Source organism: Pantherophis guttatus, chromosome 2 (assembly GCF_059756535.1).
Source record: "Pantherophis guttatus breed Tessera chromosome 2, ASM5975653v1, whole genome shotgun sequence".
NCBI lineage: Eukaryota > Metazoa > Chordata > Lepidosauria > Squamata > Colubridae > Pantherophis > Pantherophis guttatus.
Window position 1 is genome coordinate 209,396,797 of NC_142064.1, and position 17,698 is coordinate 209,414,494.

Here is a 17,698-nt window from a genome sequence, read left to right on the forward strand (position 1 = left end):
CTCTTCCATGCTTTTCTAAAAACTGCCTTTGACCTGCTGTGTGAAAAGGCTGTTCCTTCCATGTCTTTCTAAAAAATGCCTTTGACCTGCTGTGTGGAAAGGCTGTTCCTTCGTGATAATATAAGGGCAGCTGGAGGTGAATTGATGTCCCTGAATACCAATCTAAGACTTTCCCCTTGTCAAACAGCAAGATGTACATGCCAGAGGATGGAAAAATACTATACAAAACCATTTAATATCAGAGAACATGGTATAATGGATTCTTATGGTCTCTCTTCCCTTCTTTTATTTTTCTTTGGGTAACAGCATAACAAAGTAATGTGTTTTGAAGGCACAGCAGCTCCAACTGAGCAGCAGCAATTTGGGAAGCAAAAGAAAAAGGAACAACCTTCAAGGACAAAATCATGGATGCAGAGGGCATCCTGACACCAGCATTTTCCTATTATGAAATGCCAAATCTCTTCCCACTGGCTATTACTGATTTTATCCAGAAAAAAAATAAACTATTGTAGACTATGCTGTCTATTTGCCCCATTAGGCCCAGATGCTTTCAGTCTTTGGGAGCAATTCTGTATATACTTCTTTAAACGTAACAAAGTAAAATGCTGCCTTTTATAGATGAAACATTTACCTATTATAGTTTTTTGTACATGTATCTTTCTGGCTAGGGATTACGGGAGCTAGCTGGGAATGATGACAATCACTATATGAAAATAAGTATGGTTACCATTGCAGAACAGATATATTTTATGAATCAGCCAGCAGTATGGATATAAATCCAGAGAAAATGCTTCTGTTGTCAGTAACTGTTTCAATGAATATGTCACTACTGCTAGTTATTGTGTTGTCTACAAATAAAACTTAAATACAGATCAATGGTGGGTTGCCCCCGGTTCAGACCTGTTCACAAGAACCAGTAGTAAAACTGGCGGGAGGCCCCGCCCACCGCCCCGGATGTCGTCATCAGCTATCTCGCATGCGCAGAAGCTTCTGTGCATGTGCAGAAGCAAGGTCCATGCGCAAGCGAAGCGAGGGCGCCAGCATGATCCCATTGCAAACCGGTAGCAAAGGTAAGTAGAACCCACCCCGATACAGATCTATGCAATATTGTACACTGGGCTTTATTTCTTAATAAATATCTATAGATAAATAAACGACATGAAATTAATGAGCAGGAAGTAGAGATAAGAATTTGTCTGAAGTTAGTGTGTTTTTAACAAGTGAAGCAGGAAGGGAGCCTCTTCCCCTCCAGGTGTTGCTCAGCTTTAACTTTCACAATATCTAATGGCAAAACACATGGAAAACTGTAATTCAGCAACATGGTTAGAAACACGGCTTGGCCACCCTTAATCTAAAGTTATTTGTGAGTAGTGAGATGGTCATGTTTGCTGATCAGACCAAATTATGCAAAGTAATAAAAATAAACAGATTGCAAAGTGCTCCAGAAGGGCTTTCTCAAAGCTGGATAAATAGCAACAGCATGAAAATGTTTTAATATAAACACAAAATGGTGCTCATGGAAAAAATAACTATATCAATCCAATGACAGTGTATGAGTTACAGATCTTGGGGCCATGATAGGTAAATTTAATGAAAATGGCAACCTGTGGTAGTCAACTGTGAAAAAAACAAAAAGATGATAAAGATAAAAAAATAAACTGTCAGTATTATACTTTTTCAGTTATTAATTTTTTTATAAGAAGGTTGTAGACATACTAGAAATACTCTGTGGAACAATTGCTGCATCTCAAAAAGTATATTGTAGAACTGGAAAAAGTAAAGAACTGATAGGGAGTTGGATCAACTCTACTCCAAGATAAGGTTACAATAACTGAGCCTTTTTAAGTTTAGGGGAAAAAAAGATTAGTCAGCGGAAGTATATGCTCATAAAATTATGAACTGCATGGAGAAAACAGATAAGGTTTTTTTTTTTCTTATTCTTTCATATATTAGAGCCTGAAGCTCTACAATAAAGCTGAATATTGGGAAATTCAAGACAGGCAAAAGGACATACATCTTGTACAATTAAACTATGTAATTTGCTACTACATGTGGTGGTAAGAGGCCCTAACTTAAAAGCAGATCAAACAAACTAATGCATGATTAAGTCTTCAGTGATAGCTTGCCTTAAACATCTCTAAGACCTCTTAGAGACAAACAAGTATTTCATTGTCAATTGTTGGGTGAACGGAGCAGGCTGTTGAACTGGATATGTCATTGGCAAAATCAGTATGAATGATGAGAAACAATAGAGTTTTACTCTAAGAAACAGGAAAGGAAAAATCGGTGAAACTTAAAATGTCAAAAATTGAAAAGCCAAAATATATAAGTGACAAGAAGTACCATGTTTCCCTGAAAATAAGACCCTGTCTTATATTTTTTTGAACCCTGAAATAAGCGCTTGGCCTTATTTTCGGGGAGGTCTTATTATTTTGGGGCATGTGGAGCAAGATTGGGCTTCTCTTGCCATCTTACCTGATTTCCAGCTCTGTCCCCCTAATCCTAACCAGAGGAAATGGCAGGGACTGGCTGCGCATGCATTTAAATATTTTTGGGGAGGGCTTATTTTGGGGGAGGGCTTATTTTCAGGGGATGGGTTATTTTAGTGCATGCGCTCAAAAGCACAATTGGGCTTATTATCAGGGGATGTCTTATTTTCAGGGAAACGGGGTAATAAAGAAGAAGACTCCCCCAAATCATTTCAAGCAGCTAAAATGAGAATACCATGCAGGGAGTGAAATGCCTACTACTTCCAAATATTTTTACAACTTCTACAAAATTTGAATGTTCTCAGTAGGCTTCTTCTGTTATGCAAAGCTTGTAAAAGCTCAAAGTGCTGTGCATTTCCCAATCATTTCTGAGAAAAGAAATTGTTTCACTAACTGTTCTGTGAGAACATTTTCAATTTTTATAACTTAAAAAATGGTACAAGAAAAACAGCCACATTTGCAATACTATTGGCAAGGTTATTTCTGAAGGACTTTAAAAAAAACATACAGCTGATCTTGTTTCCTTACTATGGGAATGAAAAAGATAGTCAGCTCAAATCTACACATACCTATTCAAAAGTGCATTTCACTGGCCTCAATACAATTTACCATTGGACTTTTGACTCTTGGGGTTTTCAGGCAACCATCATGGGCAATTTATTGTTAATTCTGATTGCTTTAATGTTATTGCAGATTGAATTGTAGCTTACTATTCAGAATCTATATAATAAAGGTAAACTGTCAGTCAATTAATCAATGAAGAAGCAAAAAAGCCAGCTCTAGGTTACATTGAGGTTTAATGATCCTGAATGATTAACCATGTATATGTGACCAATCAGAAATAACATTTCCAATGCAGAAAAAAAGTCTTCCGTTTTTCTCTATTTTTCCAATTGACTCATAGAGTAACGTAGAGAAATGATATGTGCAAATAAAAATAAAATTGCTTTCAAATAAGTTTTACTGTAAAAATATTATTGATCAATTGAATGCCATAAAGTTGGTGTTGACTTTTAGAGACCATATGGGTTTTCTCCACAATGATCTGTCCTTAAGCTGGTCTTTCAGTTCTTTTAACAATAACCACATTGTGATATCAAAATGCTGCACTTTTTTCAAGGTCTGCTTGCCTTTATTATTCAATGTCATAGGATAAATGATTATATACTATCAAGTCAGTACCAATTCAAAGTAACAACATGGAAAGGACTTCTCCATGATGAACTATCTCCAGCCCAGACATTCAGGTCTCACAGTCATGTACTCATTGCTATTATAATTGAATCCATTCACTTTGTTGCTGATTATTATCATCTTCCCCTTCCTTCCTTCCATCTTTCCCAAGACTATAGACTAGAAAGATGACAATTTGAGCCTCAACTGCAGGGTGCAGTGGCTCTGTGGTTAGAATGGAGGCTTGATAATTGGCTAGTCCGAGTTTGAGACCCAGGTACTATACAGAGGGATGAGCTCCTGCCACTCACTTCAGCTCCTGCCCACCTAGCAGTTCAAAAGCATGTTAAATGCGAGTAGATAAATAGGTACTACTTGATATTTATTCATGATATTTTCAGATGTCTTCTCCAAAAGCATCAATACTATTTCTATCCTGCTTCTTCAGACTCCAGCTTTTATATCCATTGCCTGCACAATTCTATTTTTCTAACTATAGGCCCATCACCGCATCAAAAAATTGCTACTCCAGAGGTACTCCAGTCTGAGATATATTTCTTGATTTGTGGATTTTCTGCTTTTGACAGTCAATCCAAAAAGGCATAAACCAGGGGTGAAATGCTCCCGGTTCAGACCGGATCAGGTGATCCGGTAACAATTGTGGCAGGTGGTTCGGAGAACTGGTAACGATGGCGATGCGAGGCTCCGCTCACCCACCCAGGTGTCGTTACTTCCTGCTTTTAAAAGGTAAAAAAAGGCTCTGATGATCATGCGCCACAGCTGTGATCGTAAGCCTTTTTTTACCTTTTAAAAGCATTTTTTTACAACCTATTTGCCCAAATAGGTTGTAAAAAAAAGCTTTAAAAAAGAAAAAAAAGTTGGCCACGCCCACCCAGACACATTACCCCCACCACCGCCAAGCCATGTCCACAGAACCGGTAGTAACAAATTTTACATTTCACCACTGGCATAAACTATCCACTATTTCAATAACTAAGCGCCAATTCTAAAGATAGTTATCTTGAATTTCTTGGAGATCATTTTCACTTTTTAAAGTTGCATCCAGTACAGCATATATTATGGATATTTCTTCCTCCAATTTAAAGATCCTGCTCGTTTTATTTCAGTCCAGCATTCCTCTATATGTATTCAGCATATAGTTGCAGGATGAAATGGATGGATTTTCTTGAGTCTTTACAACTTGTAGCCCTTCTTATAGTTATTGTAATTATTGTTGTAATTATTATTGTAAACTTACTATTAGCAATATAATTTGCAAAATCTTTCTGCATAATTGAGTCGGCGTCTGTGGAGATAAGAAAGCAGGTTGAGATCTCCTTGTACATTTCACTTTCTCCTACTTTTTTAAAACCTTGAATAGGGAAATTCTGCAATGTTTACCAATTTCTAATTCTTTCTATCCATCTTTCTGTCTTTCTGTCTATCTATCTCTCTATCTATCTATCTATCTATCTATCTATCTATCTATCTATCTATCTATCATCATCTATCTATCTATCATAACAGAAAATGCCTATTTCCCTCACAGAGATAATCATCATTTCATACTTCTTTCTAAACCTGGGAGGAATGAAATGGAAATCAGCTCCTCTCTACTTCTAGGTCCTTACTTGTTAGTATAGTTGAATATTAAATTTCTGCTTCCAGTCGAGAATCTTGTAGGAGAATCAGCAACGAAATACTGAAACATACACTATATATAACAATACATAAATATAAGGAAAAATGCTCATTTTAAAATTTAAAATATGAACCCTCCTTGTCCACCAAAATAATTTTGGCAATATATGAAAAATAGTTCATAGTTTCAATTAAAGTAATTCAGCAAAACTTCCAATTAGAAAGTTGAAAGTTAAAAAAAGGACTCTCCAAAGAAAAAACAAAACTAGAAGAAATGCAGGTAAATATCTCTCCTACAAATTCTAGATCTCACTTTCAACAAGAAGCCCCAAAGCACTGGTGTCAAACTCACTGCACTGTGTTGCTGTCATGTGATGTATTGCGATGTTTTCCCCTTTGCAGAACTGGGGTGGGCATGGCCTATGCATGACTCATCTGATCCATGGGGCATCTGTTTGACACTCCTGCCCCAAAGACTGAGTGGAATTGAATTGAATTGAATTTATTATTGGCCAAGTGTGATTGGACACACAAGGAATTTGTCTTCGGTGCATAAGCTCTCAATGTACATAAAAGCAATAAATGATAAATCACTTACAGTATAAATCACTTATGGGGAATACTTTTACTGGGACTTTATGATCAAGGAACTGAGATAGTTTAAATTGTAGAGTAGGTTGAGAATGCCTCGGTTAGGTTCAAAATACTTCTGATAACATATTTCCCACTCTTTAGTATTTAGTAGATTGTGCAAATCTTGTCAAATTTGCATTAACCAATTTGTAGCAGGATATAGTACTGAGCACAATAACCAATATTCTGAATTGCTGCTCTACAACTGTATTACATGTGGTCTACGACTGTATTCTCTGTATTACAGAGAAAGCGCTTGTAGAAATAAATTAGGATTAATAAATTAAGAGAGTGGGCACTTGCGTGTATGCTTTGCTCTCTCAAGAATAATCAAACTAAAAGGTCAGAATTCAAAATTATTGGAATACTACTATCTTCAATGTGTTTAGATATTTTAGTCAGGTTACTTTAAAAGGAAGAAATCATTCATTTGAACTTGTTAATTCTTGGAGTAGTCAGTGCATCTGAATAATCCAGACCATAGGTTCTTCTTCCCCATTAAACTGTACTTCATGAATCACTTTTAATACTGGGAATCAATAAAAATGGACATTTAAGTGTCCATATTATTTCCAAAAGGCCACAGGAAAGCCAAAATTGAGTGCTTCTTGAAATCTAGAAGAAACACTGTGCAACATCTATTCTCCAGGCTCACCTGCTTATCTTAAATGTCATTGTCTGGTGCCTGTATTTCATAGTGTTTTTGCAATCATAGTGCTGTCTCTATTACATTAATAAGATGTCAACTTCTTTGCAGCATCAAGGATATTCAAAGCAGGCAGGGACAGGAGGGACGTTTGCTTTCACTATTAGAAGCCCTGAACAATCACCACAGTGGCACTGATTTTGAAAATGGTGTGAAATTTAGTACAAAAAGGAATAGACACAGATCGTGGTGGCAGAACTGATCCATGGCAGAAAGGCAAGAGAAAAGGGGAATAAATAAGCACATGTTTTTTGAAGGAATGCTGAGCAAGGACAAAACAGTAAGATTTTGAGAGCGCTCCAATCCAGCCAGTTTAGTTCGAGGCAGAGATCAGCACAATTTCAGTGTCACCTATGACATCAACCAAACTGCAGCAACATTGCAAAGTCTTCCAGTAGTCACAGTCATGCTGATCCAAGATGCTTGTTGTTCTCAGAGGGAGGTAAATAAGCCAGTTTTAAACAGGATGCACATGTTGCTGACTCAGAGCTAAGTACTGGCAGGCAAAGAAAAAAAAATCTACAGCTGCTCTCCCCATTTCCATTCTCCAGCATCCCCCCAATAAGACCCACTTTCTATGAGAACATAAATTTGTGTGTGGCATAAAAAAAAACCTTTTCTTCTGTGTACTTTGCACTCTTAAGCAGTTTTATTCCGATAACTAAATAATAACCAACCAACTATCCTAGCAATTATTTATGAGAAGGAGAAACAAACTGATGTTTGCATTTATGTAGACAGGTCCTTATAATGAAGCAAACAAATGCAAACACACAAAAAGTTCTGGTTAATTAAATAGTAGTTCCAGGTGCATAAATGGAGCGTTGTAAGTACAAGGTGGCAGAATTAACCTAACACTGAAATGATAAATAAATAATTCATATATAATCCATGTTCAGCATATGACTTCTGCAATAGAGTAGTAAACGTCTGGAACACTCTACCTTACCCTGTTGTTAGTCTCTCTAACCCCCATACCTTTTACCTTAAACTGTCTACTGTGGACCTTTCACGTTTCTTAAGAGGTTCTTAAGAGGGCGATGCATAAGCACACCAGCGTGCCTACCGTCCCTCTCCTACTGTCCCCATTTATATGTACTCATTTTATGTGTTTATGGCTATGTTTTGCTTATTTATTTCCTTTTATATGTGTTCATGTCTATGTCTATACTGTTACTTGTTTCCTTGTACTTGTTGACAAACAAACAAACAAACAAACAAATAAATAAATAAATTTTCCCTCTCTCCAAATCCTTGACCAAAGGACTGCAAATATCAAGTTCATAACTGTCATTTCTCTTACTGGAGTGAAGAGGGAAGAGACCCTTCTTTATTTTCCATGGCACCTGAAGGCAGGACAGGAAACAAAGGGTGGAAGCTCATCAAAGAGAGATCCAATCTGGAACTAAGGAATCCTGCCTTGGGCAGGAGGTTGGACTAGAAGACCTCCAAGGTTCCTTCCAGCCATGTGAAACAAAGTTTATTTGCACATATATACAAATATGCACAAAACAGCCTTTTCTTGATGCCTACCAGATGGTTGATCTAAAAGCCCTAGCTCCCCCTTTATTTTATGACCTGTAGTCCCTATTCAGGATAGAGTTGGGACAAGCATTTACTGGCTGGATGCCCTTCCTTATGCCTATGCAAAGTTCACAGCAGATTTTTTTTCTTTGCACCCTAGGAGAGAGAAAAATCTGCTGCTATCTAGGATTGAACTCTCAACTTTCTGAGTAGAGGCAAGCATCTTCACTACTAGACCACCACACCACTCTTGCCTAAAAGCCCCAGCTAATAGGCTAATTTCAAATATCATCAAGTATCCTATGGTAAATGAACATTACCTCTGCATATGAAAGTGATCATCACTGTTATTTGAACTACTTTGGAAGAATAACAATTACAGAAAATGTATGTTCTGTACTAATAATGGTTCTAATATCCAAATGGACATAGCACTGCTGTTGTTCTATGTGACTTTTCAATATAAAAACAAGGAATAAAAAATGCAAGGAGTTATTAGGGTGGAAGAGACTTATACAGAGGAAGAAAATGGAAAACTGGTAGGAAAAATCTGCCCCAACAGCCAAGGAGAGCTGTGTGTTCTCAGGAGTCAATAAATGCCGCCTGGATGGAAAGACAGAAAGAAGGGCACAAGGAACACAATTGAATTATGAAAAAGAGCTCTTCACACTGTATTTATTTAGATAACTGTTTTAGGGATAAATGAGCAGCTGCCTAATGTGTTCACCTTTTAATATAGTTTTTTCAATGCAGAAAAACTATAATGTGTATAAGCTGGTGTAAGCCTGCAGTACTGTAGAGATCTTAAAAACAATTTTGTCTTGTGGGAGACTTCACCATTTTTTGCCCTCCAAACAATTTAAAGATATTCATAAAGCACATACACTGTTTCTCCTCATTACTCAAAATAAGTCATACATTAGCCATGAATATCCAAGCTGTTCTCAGGGCCCATCATGGGCAGTCCCTACCTTCATTTCTAGCCAGCTGCTCATTACCCAGAGCCACCATCTTCTAAACATCAGAGATATCCATTAGCTTGTCTACTTGCAAAATTCTAAATGCCAAACTCTAGACCTGCTGCCTCCTAGAACGGGAGTAATTGTTCTGTCTCTGTTTATGTCTGAGCCTACTGTCTAGTTGACAAGCTATTATCTGTTACAGATTTATTAGGCAATTACAAGGATGTGAAAAAAGAAAGACAATGACCTGAAATGTTCTGGTAGCTGTATCAGACTGTCCTGTTAACTTAATGCTGTTTTGTACCAACTACAGATAGTTCCCAACTTACAGCCATTCATTTAGCGACTGTTCGAAGTTACAACAGCACTGAAATAAATTATTTATGACATGTTCACACATTTAGGACCGCTGCAGTATTCCCACGATAATATGATCAAAATTTGAATGCTCAGCAACAGGAAAGAATTTAGAATAGTTACAACATCCTGAGGTCATCTGATTGCCATTTGCAACCTGTTTCCAACAAGCAAAGTCAATGGGGGAAAACCACAGCGTGATTCACTTAACAACTGCAGTACGTTGCACATCAAGGGGGCAAAAAAAATCATAAAATGAGACATGAGTCATTTAACAACTGCCTTGCTTAGAATGGAGATTCAACTGGGGATGTAAGTAGAGGATTACATGTGTATATAGAAACACAGGTCTCTTCAGTTTCTGTTTTGTCACTGTCCTAAACTATATCAGAATTTGCACTTTCCTTGTATTACGTAGCAGTAGATTTTTGTTTAGCTTTGACAATACTTTTACCCTTCATATTTTCTATTAGTCTTACTATTGACCAGGAACCTGGATGAGGCTCTAGGGAACAATTTTTGCCAATTCTGAAACTTTCACTGAGAGCCATTCTACTTCTAAGTACAATCGATCATGCCTACTAAATCCCCAATGTCCTTATGCATTTTCTTATGTATTAAAACAATCTTTCTCCCCTGACCTCCTGTTGCTATTGAGAAACACAGTCATGATTCTAGCTAATCTAGCATATACTGTATTTCTTAGAAAGGGTCTAAGGAGCTAAGAGGGTGCTGAACTCGGGACTTGATTTTTATAGAATGTAGAACCCACAAGCTGGTGCACTTTTAAAAGAAGGGAGGGTAAAGGCTGATGCCTCTGCAGTGACCAAATCATCCCCACAGCCAGTCTATAAGGACATTTTTGTTCATTGTTCATTGTTTGGCCTATCTAGAGCCTTAGTGAGAAACATCATCCAATCCAGATGCATCCTGTCTTAAGGTCTCCAACTAAAAGGCACTCTTTCCAATGTCTCCTTTGTCCTACCTCCCTCTTTTAAAAATATGGCTTTCCCAGGCTTGGTACAATTTGACCCAAATTCTGCTTCCCCACTCCCCCACTCCCGCCACCAGACTGCATGTTTCAGAAAATACTGCTGCTGCTTGGTATCTCCATCATGGCCTTGAGACCAAGAAAATAGAGGACTATTTTGGAATCTGAAGTTATTGAAAAACAAGAACAAATTCTGAATGAACAATCAGAAAACCAGAAGCCTGCTCTCCTGTGAGAATTTTTAAATATCTATGACCAACCAGGAAGATGTCATGTTCTACTTCCTCCAAAAGGAGATAAATATACTTGTTTTGATTAGTGGTTTGGAATCTATTCTTTTTATCAGTGGCACCATCTGTGATCTGGAGAATCTCCTGCTGCATAGAAAAATTTTCAAATTCTGTGTAATGATTTCTTTAGTCCCTCTACCATACCTACTTATTAAACCTCGATCCCCTTTTAGTATTATTCTCTCTCTACTAATGTTTTCTAGAATAGGCTGCTGGTCTAATGTTGTGGGGTAGTGGCTAATTTACCCTTTTTTTTCTGGAAATGTTTATGGCAATATGAATTTGCACGTGTAAAGATAAACATTAACACTGTTTTCCAAAGAAAAGACAGTTAAATTTTCCCCAGTGAGGATTTTCTAGAAGCTTATAGAATTTTAGCACGTTGGAACTTTATTTATTCATGACTGCATTTTTTTTATTTATTTTTTTCTAGAAATCTAGAGGGTAAGGAGGCCAATTTCAAACCCAAACCCAAAGCATAAGCCAGAAAACAATGAATTTGACAACAAGAAAGGAAGTGGGAAAAAGGAAGGGGCACTTGGCTATAAAACAGGAGTTGTAGCAAGCAAACACAAAGCCAGTCATAAAGAAGTCACTTGCCTGTACACTAATGCTCAAAGTATAGGGAACAAACAGGGAGAACCTGAAGTCCTAGTACATGAGAGCAGGTATGATATCGTCAATATTAGTGAAGGATCCAACCCATGATTGGATTATACTATTAGAGCAATATAATATGTTCAAAAGAAACAGATCCAACAAAAGTGGAGGAGGGATTACATTGTATATCAACTATACAGAAATACATTATACCAAGGATGAAGGCCTTCTTGAAGCTGACAGGTACTAAGACAGCTGATCTGCAAGATGAATAGGGTCACTCAGTAAAAAAAGAGAAGTCTGCCTGCTTCACTGCATTGCTCTGCCACAGTGCATACATCAGGAACTGTGGGCGATCTGTGGGATGTTAGACAATGATTTCTTGCTTCACAGGTTGGCAGGGCAAAGTCAACCCAAGCCATGCACATACAGTTGCAAGAAAAAGTATGTGAACCCCTTGGGATTACGTGGAGTTTTGCATGAATTGGTCATAAAATGTGCTCTGAATTTCATCTAAGTCACAACAATAGAAAAACACAGTCTGCTTAAAATAATACTACACAAACATTAGATGTTGCCATGGTTTAATTGAACATAACATGTAAACATTCACAGTGCAGGGAGGAAAAAGTATGTGAACCTTTGGACTTAATAACTGGTTGACCTTCCTTTGGCAGCAATAACCTCAACCAAACGTTTCCTGTAGTTGCAGATCAGACCTGCACAACGATCTGGAGTAATTTTGGACCACTCCTCTTCACAAAACTGTTTCAGTGTAGCAATATTCTTGGGATGTCTGGTGTGAATCACTCTCTTAAGGTCATGCCACAGCATTTCAGTCGGGTTGAGGTCAGGACTCTGACTGGGCCACTCCAGAAGGCGTATTCTGTGCTGTTGAAGCCATTTTTTTGTTGAAGGGATGTTGGTCTTACCGTGATACGTTCCTTCTCGTAGTGTAAAATGGGAGGTGCCAGTCTGGGTATTCCTTGCTCTAGCTCTATGTCCTGAGCTGAAAAGTTCTGAAGATCCGCCTCCCTGGTGACGTCTCTTCAGTTTTGCCAGCGAAGCCAAAGCGAATGGTACGCAGTACATGTAAACGGTACGCAGCCTGAAAGATAGAAACACATGCTCCACCAGGGGAGCCGGGCCAGACAGCCACAGACAGGGTGGGGCTGGCACCTCCCATTTTACACTACGAGAAGGAACGTATCACGGTAAGACCAACGTCCCTTCTCCATAGTGTAGAAATGGGAGGTGCCAGTCTGGGATATACCAAAGACTAGCCAGCCCTAAGGGAGGGAGCTGTCCTGGGCCGACGACCCCGGATCTTCAAGAACCCGCTGTAGTACTCTTCTCCCAAAGGCAGCTTCCGCCGAAGCGAAGGAGTCAAGTCTATAGTGACGGATGAAGGGAGTGGGGGAAGCCCACGTGGCCGCCCTATAAATGTCTTCCACTGACGCCTGAGTAGACCAGGCCGCCGTCGTAGCAGCACTGCGGGTGGAGTGAGCTGTTATCCCCTGAGGCACCGGGAGAGCCTGAAGCTCATATGCAGAAGAGATGCACGTCCTAAGCCAGCGTCCCACCGTGGAAGAGGTCACCCTGTGGCCAAGAGTCGACGGCTGGAAAGAGACAAAGAGTGCCTCCGTCTTTCGGAAAGAAGAGGTTCGAAAAATGTAAATACGGAGGGCCCTCCTCACATCCAAAGTGTGCCAGGTCTGCTCCAAGGCGTGCCCAGGCCGAGGGCAGAAGTCTGGCAGGACCAACTCCTGTGCTCGGTGGAACAAGGAGTTGACCTTAGGAAGAAAGGCAGGGTCCAGCCGCAGAACCACCCTGTTGGGTTGAAAAATGCACAGGTCTTTCCGCACCGATAAAGCCGCCAACTCTGAGATCCGTCGGGCCGACGTGATGGCCACAAGGAAAGCAACCTTACACGATAGGAGACGGAGACTAGTCTCCCTCAAAGGTTCGAAGGGTGCCTTCGTTAAAGCCTGAAGAACCTTTGTGAGGTCCCAAGTAGGATAGCGGTGAAGAGGCGGTGGATTTAAATTAGCCGCCCCACGCAGAAAAATCTTCACTCTCGGATGGTTAGCGAGGGAGCCCCACTTCCCAAAAGTCAAGACAGTGCCTAGCGCAGCCACCTGTCGCCGTAGAGTGTTAGTGGAAAGTCCCATGTCCAACCCGTCCTGTAGGAACTCCAGCACCTCCACCACCGATGCTGAAGACGGGCTCAACTGTCTGGAGGCACACCACCCAGCAAACCTGTTCCACGTAGCCCCATAAATTCGGGTAGTCGAGGGCCGCCTGGCTGCCTGCATAGTTCTGATGACCCTGGTCGGAAAGTTCTCCCGCCTCAAGAGGCCCCGCTCAACCTCCAAGTGGCTAACTGCAGTCTCTGCGGGTCCGGATGCTGAACCGGGCCCTGGCTGAGCGAGACTCTGTCCGGGGGAATCCGCCAGGGTTTGGCGACCGACAGGTCGACCAGGTCGGCGAACCAAGGCCGTCTGGGCCAATGAGGGGCCACTAACACCAGTTCCGCACCCTCCAGCATCAACTTCCGAATGACGGCAGGGATAAGGGGAAGGGGAGGGAAAGCGTATAGGAGGCCCTTGGGCCACGGGGTCCACAGAGCGTCCACCCCCGCTGCCCCCGGAGCAGGAAATCAGGAGAAGAAAAGGGGAAGTTGTGTGTTCGCTGGAGAGGCGAAGAGGTCCACTACCGGGCGACTGAACCGGTCGACTATCTCCGCAAACAAGTTGGGATGGAGCCTCCACTCCGAGGGGTCCACCATGGCACGGCTCAGCCAGTCGGCTTCTATGTTGTCCATCCCTGCGATGTAGTCCGCTGTCAGGGACAAAAGGTGAGTCTCTGCCCAAAGACAAAGGGTCTCCGCCTCTCGCATCAGGGGCCCGGAGCGAGTCCCCCCTTGCCTGTTGATATGGGCTTTCATCGTCGTATTGTCTGTGAGAAGAAGCACATGCTGCCCCCTCACCTGCGGAAGAAAGGTCTGAAGAGACAGACGGGCCGCCCGGAGTTCCAACCAATTGATCTGATGGGATAGTTCTTGGTGAGACCAGCGGCCCTGGGCCACCTGAGACCCGCAATGGCCCCCCAGCCCATCAGACTGGCATCCGACGTTACTATCACCCTGTGGGGCTCCCTGAAGAAGCACCCCTTCTGGATGGCCCCTGACGTCCACCAGGGCAGGGATCGAAGGACCCGTGGGGGAACCTGAACCCTCATCATGGATGAGCTCGTTCCTGCCCTCTGAAAGGGGAGCAAGAACCACTGTAGTGGTCTCACATGGAACCTGGCCCAGGGAACTATGTTCATACAAGAAATCATTTTCCCCAACAATTGGGACAGCTGGGCTACTTGAACTGTCTGGGATCCCTGAATGGACTGAATCAGCGCCCTGGTACTGTCCTGTCTGTCCGGGGACAAGAAGACCTGCCCCGCTACCGTGTCTATCAGAGCCCCCAGGTGAACTAACCTCGTAGAAGGTACGAGATGACACTTTGCCAGATTCACCGAGAACCCGTGGTCCCTCAATACCTGTATTGTCGTGGCCAAGTCCTGTTCCGCTCGCCGCTGGGAGGACCCTTGTATGAGCAGATCGTCGAGGTAACACTGAATTCTGATGGGAAGAGACCTGAGATACGCCGCCAAGGCAGAGAGAATCTTGGTAAACGTCCGGGGGGCAGAGGCCAGCCCGAACGGCAGGGCAAGATATTGAAAGTGATGGCCTGAATAGCAAAACCTCAGGTATTGACGATGCTCCGGCCGAATTGGGATGTGGAGGTAGGCTTCGGTCAAATCTATGGAGGCTAGGAAGTCTCCCTCCCTGATTCCGGCTAAAATGGAATGCAGGGAGTGCATTTTGAACCTCCTGTAAACGATAAACTCATTGAGGCCTTTCAAATTTAGAATTGCCCTCCACCCTCCCGAGGCCTTTGGGATGACAAATAGGATGGAATAGAACCCGCGCCCCCACTGCCCCCGTGGAACCGGCTGGATGGCCCGGATATCCAGCAAATGCTGGATAGCCGATTCCATGAGTTCCCGCCTGAGCGGGTCTCTGGAAACGGGGCAGCAGAGGAAACGCCTCGGAGGGGGTGAAAGGAATTCGAGGGAGAGCCCTGCTCTTACTGTCTCCCTCACCCAATTGTCTGTAGTGAGGTCGTCCCAGCGGTCTGCAAACAGGCCGAGCCTGCCCCCAAGAGGATCCAGTGACGGATAGTCACTTAGATCTCCTGGCCCCTCTGCCACCAGAGCCCCTAAAGGACTTGTTGGACGACTGTTGGCGACCCCGTGGAAAGGCTGATCTATCTGCCTGATAATTAGGTCTGGAGGAGTGAAAGGGCCGTTGCTGACGGGGAAAGCTTGGCCCGGCTCCCCCCTGGCGGAAGGAGGGCCGCCTATAGTAAGGGGATGAACAGAAATCCGTTCGCCTGCTCTGGGATGGGAGTACCTTCCTTTTATCCCTTGTCTCGATAAGTAGGGGATCTAAAGCTTGTCCAAAAGGAAACCCCCCTTCAAAGGGAGCGGAAGCCAACTTCCACTTGTTCTTCCCGTCCATACGCCAATGACGTAGCCAAAGCATACATCTAGCAGTGACAGACGAAGCCATGGCCCTGGCAGAGGACCTGGCAGCTGCCAAGGTAGCGTCCGCCGTGTATTCAGCTGCAGCCAAAATCTTAGAAAGGTCTTGGTGGGCCCGAACATCATCTGGTGCCAAATGGCCTTGTAGCTGGCGAAGCCATCTGACCGATGCTCTGGTGAGAAAAGATGCTGCCGAAGAAGCTCTTACAGCCCAGGCGTCCGCCTGGTGCGCACGACGAAGTGCCGTCTCCTCTCGCCTATCTTCTGCCTTTAAGGCGTCCTCTGCATCAGGTGGTAAAACAGAAGAAGAGGTGAGAGCCGCCACCGGAGCGTCCACCTTTAGAACCTCCAGCAAGTTAAGCATGTCTGCATCCACCATAAACAACTGATTGTCCAGCCCTGACGCCCTGGAGGGTAGAGCTGGGGCCGCCCACTGTCTACGGATCATGTCCAAAAACATTCCCGGAATAGGAATAGTATCTGCCTCCACTGCCTGCTCTGTGAAAAGATAATCATCCTGCTCTCCAGTATCCGAGGTACCAGAGTGTGCTGGATCAGGACCTAGTCGAGCAGTGGCCCTGGCCTTTGTCAGCAGTGGTTTCAAAAGGGCAGGATTAAATAAGCCCTTGAAAGCGGGCCTGGGTGGTTGGATCTGATCCCCATCCGAAATCTCTCCCTCCTCCAGATAGTCTTCTGCATAGTCAACTGGTTCAGAAGGGGAAGGGGAGACCTGCCCAAGGTAATCCTCAGAAGGGGCAATAAAGCCCTGGAACTCCACCTCCGGTCTAAGGGCATACATCTGGGCAAACATCTGTGACTGGAGCTGCATCCCTTCCGCAATGTCCTGCCTAATTGCCTGCTCCACCCAGGACTTCATGGAATTCTGAACATCCAGCTCCCCCCTTTCATCCTGGCGAAGGCCAGCCGCTGTGGGGGTAAAGGTGGCTTCAGGGCATTTGTTGGTCCCAGAAGGCTCTGGACACTGCTGGGGCTCAGCCTGCATCTCTGGAGACCAAGCCCTAGATGGCCCAGCCAAGGTGGGAGAATGGACAGTCTGAGGAACAGAACCTTCCACAGTCTGAACTGATGGCTGAAGCATAGTCACAGTGGCTTGAGGGGTGTCAGCAGCCGTATTAATGGCAGCAGCCCTTGCAAATTCTCTGTCCAAGGCACGTTGTCTAACTTGAGCTGTCTTTTCCTCAGCCTTGGAAGGCCCGGGGCGAGCTCTAGCCTTGGCCTTAATTTTATTAGCTGCAGCAATGCTGGCAGTTCGTGGCCTAGAAGCCCTGCCCCTGTCAGGTAGAGGAGACCAGGAGCCCTCAGCAGAGAAGGATGGTTGTCTATCAGCATCCCCCATGATAAAAGGTCAGTTGGCAATCACAGGGAAACCAAATCCAAAGACTCTGCAAAATAAATAAATAAATAAGGAAAGAAAGAGAGAAAAAAATATAAATAAATAAACAAAATTATACAGGCCTTGAGCGCAATACAAAATGTCTCCCGGTCTCAAAATGGCCGCTGGTCAACTGCCACAGTTTAAACCAAGGCTCTCTCTGAAGATTAGAAGCAGTATCAGGTCAGGCCGGCAAGCAAATCCGCAGATAAAAATACCTCTGGTCATAAATCCACGCTCTCCACTGCTTCTCTAAAATAAATTCACCAGCGCTGTGCCCAAAGGCTGCCAGGGGATCAATGCCGCCTGAACCAAATTCGCACCAAAATGCGCGGGGACG

At 43.0% G+C, this 17,698-nt stretch overlaps 2 protein-coding genes across 3 annotated transcripts in view; both read right to left on the reverse strand.

The window, feature by feature from the left end:
* Positions 1–17,698, reverse strand: part of CACNA2D2 (calcium voltage-gated channel auxiliary subunit alpha2delta 2) — a 676,129-nt gene that overhangs the window by 483,287 nt on the left and 175,144 nt on the right. The window lies entirely within an intron of this gene.
* Positions 12,424–17,416, reverse strand: LOC148115504 (uncharacterized). The gene has a single exon (XM_087887683.1). It carries the CDS (start codon positions 13,679–13,681, stop codon positions 12,656–12,658), a length of 1,026 nt encoding a protein of 341 aa, XP_087743809.1. The 5' UTR covers positions 13,682–17,416; the 3' UTR covers positions 12,424–12,655.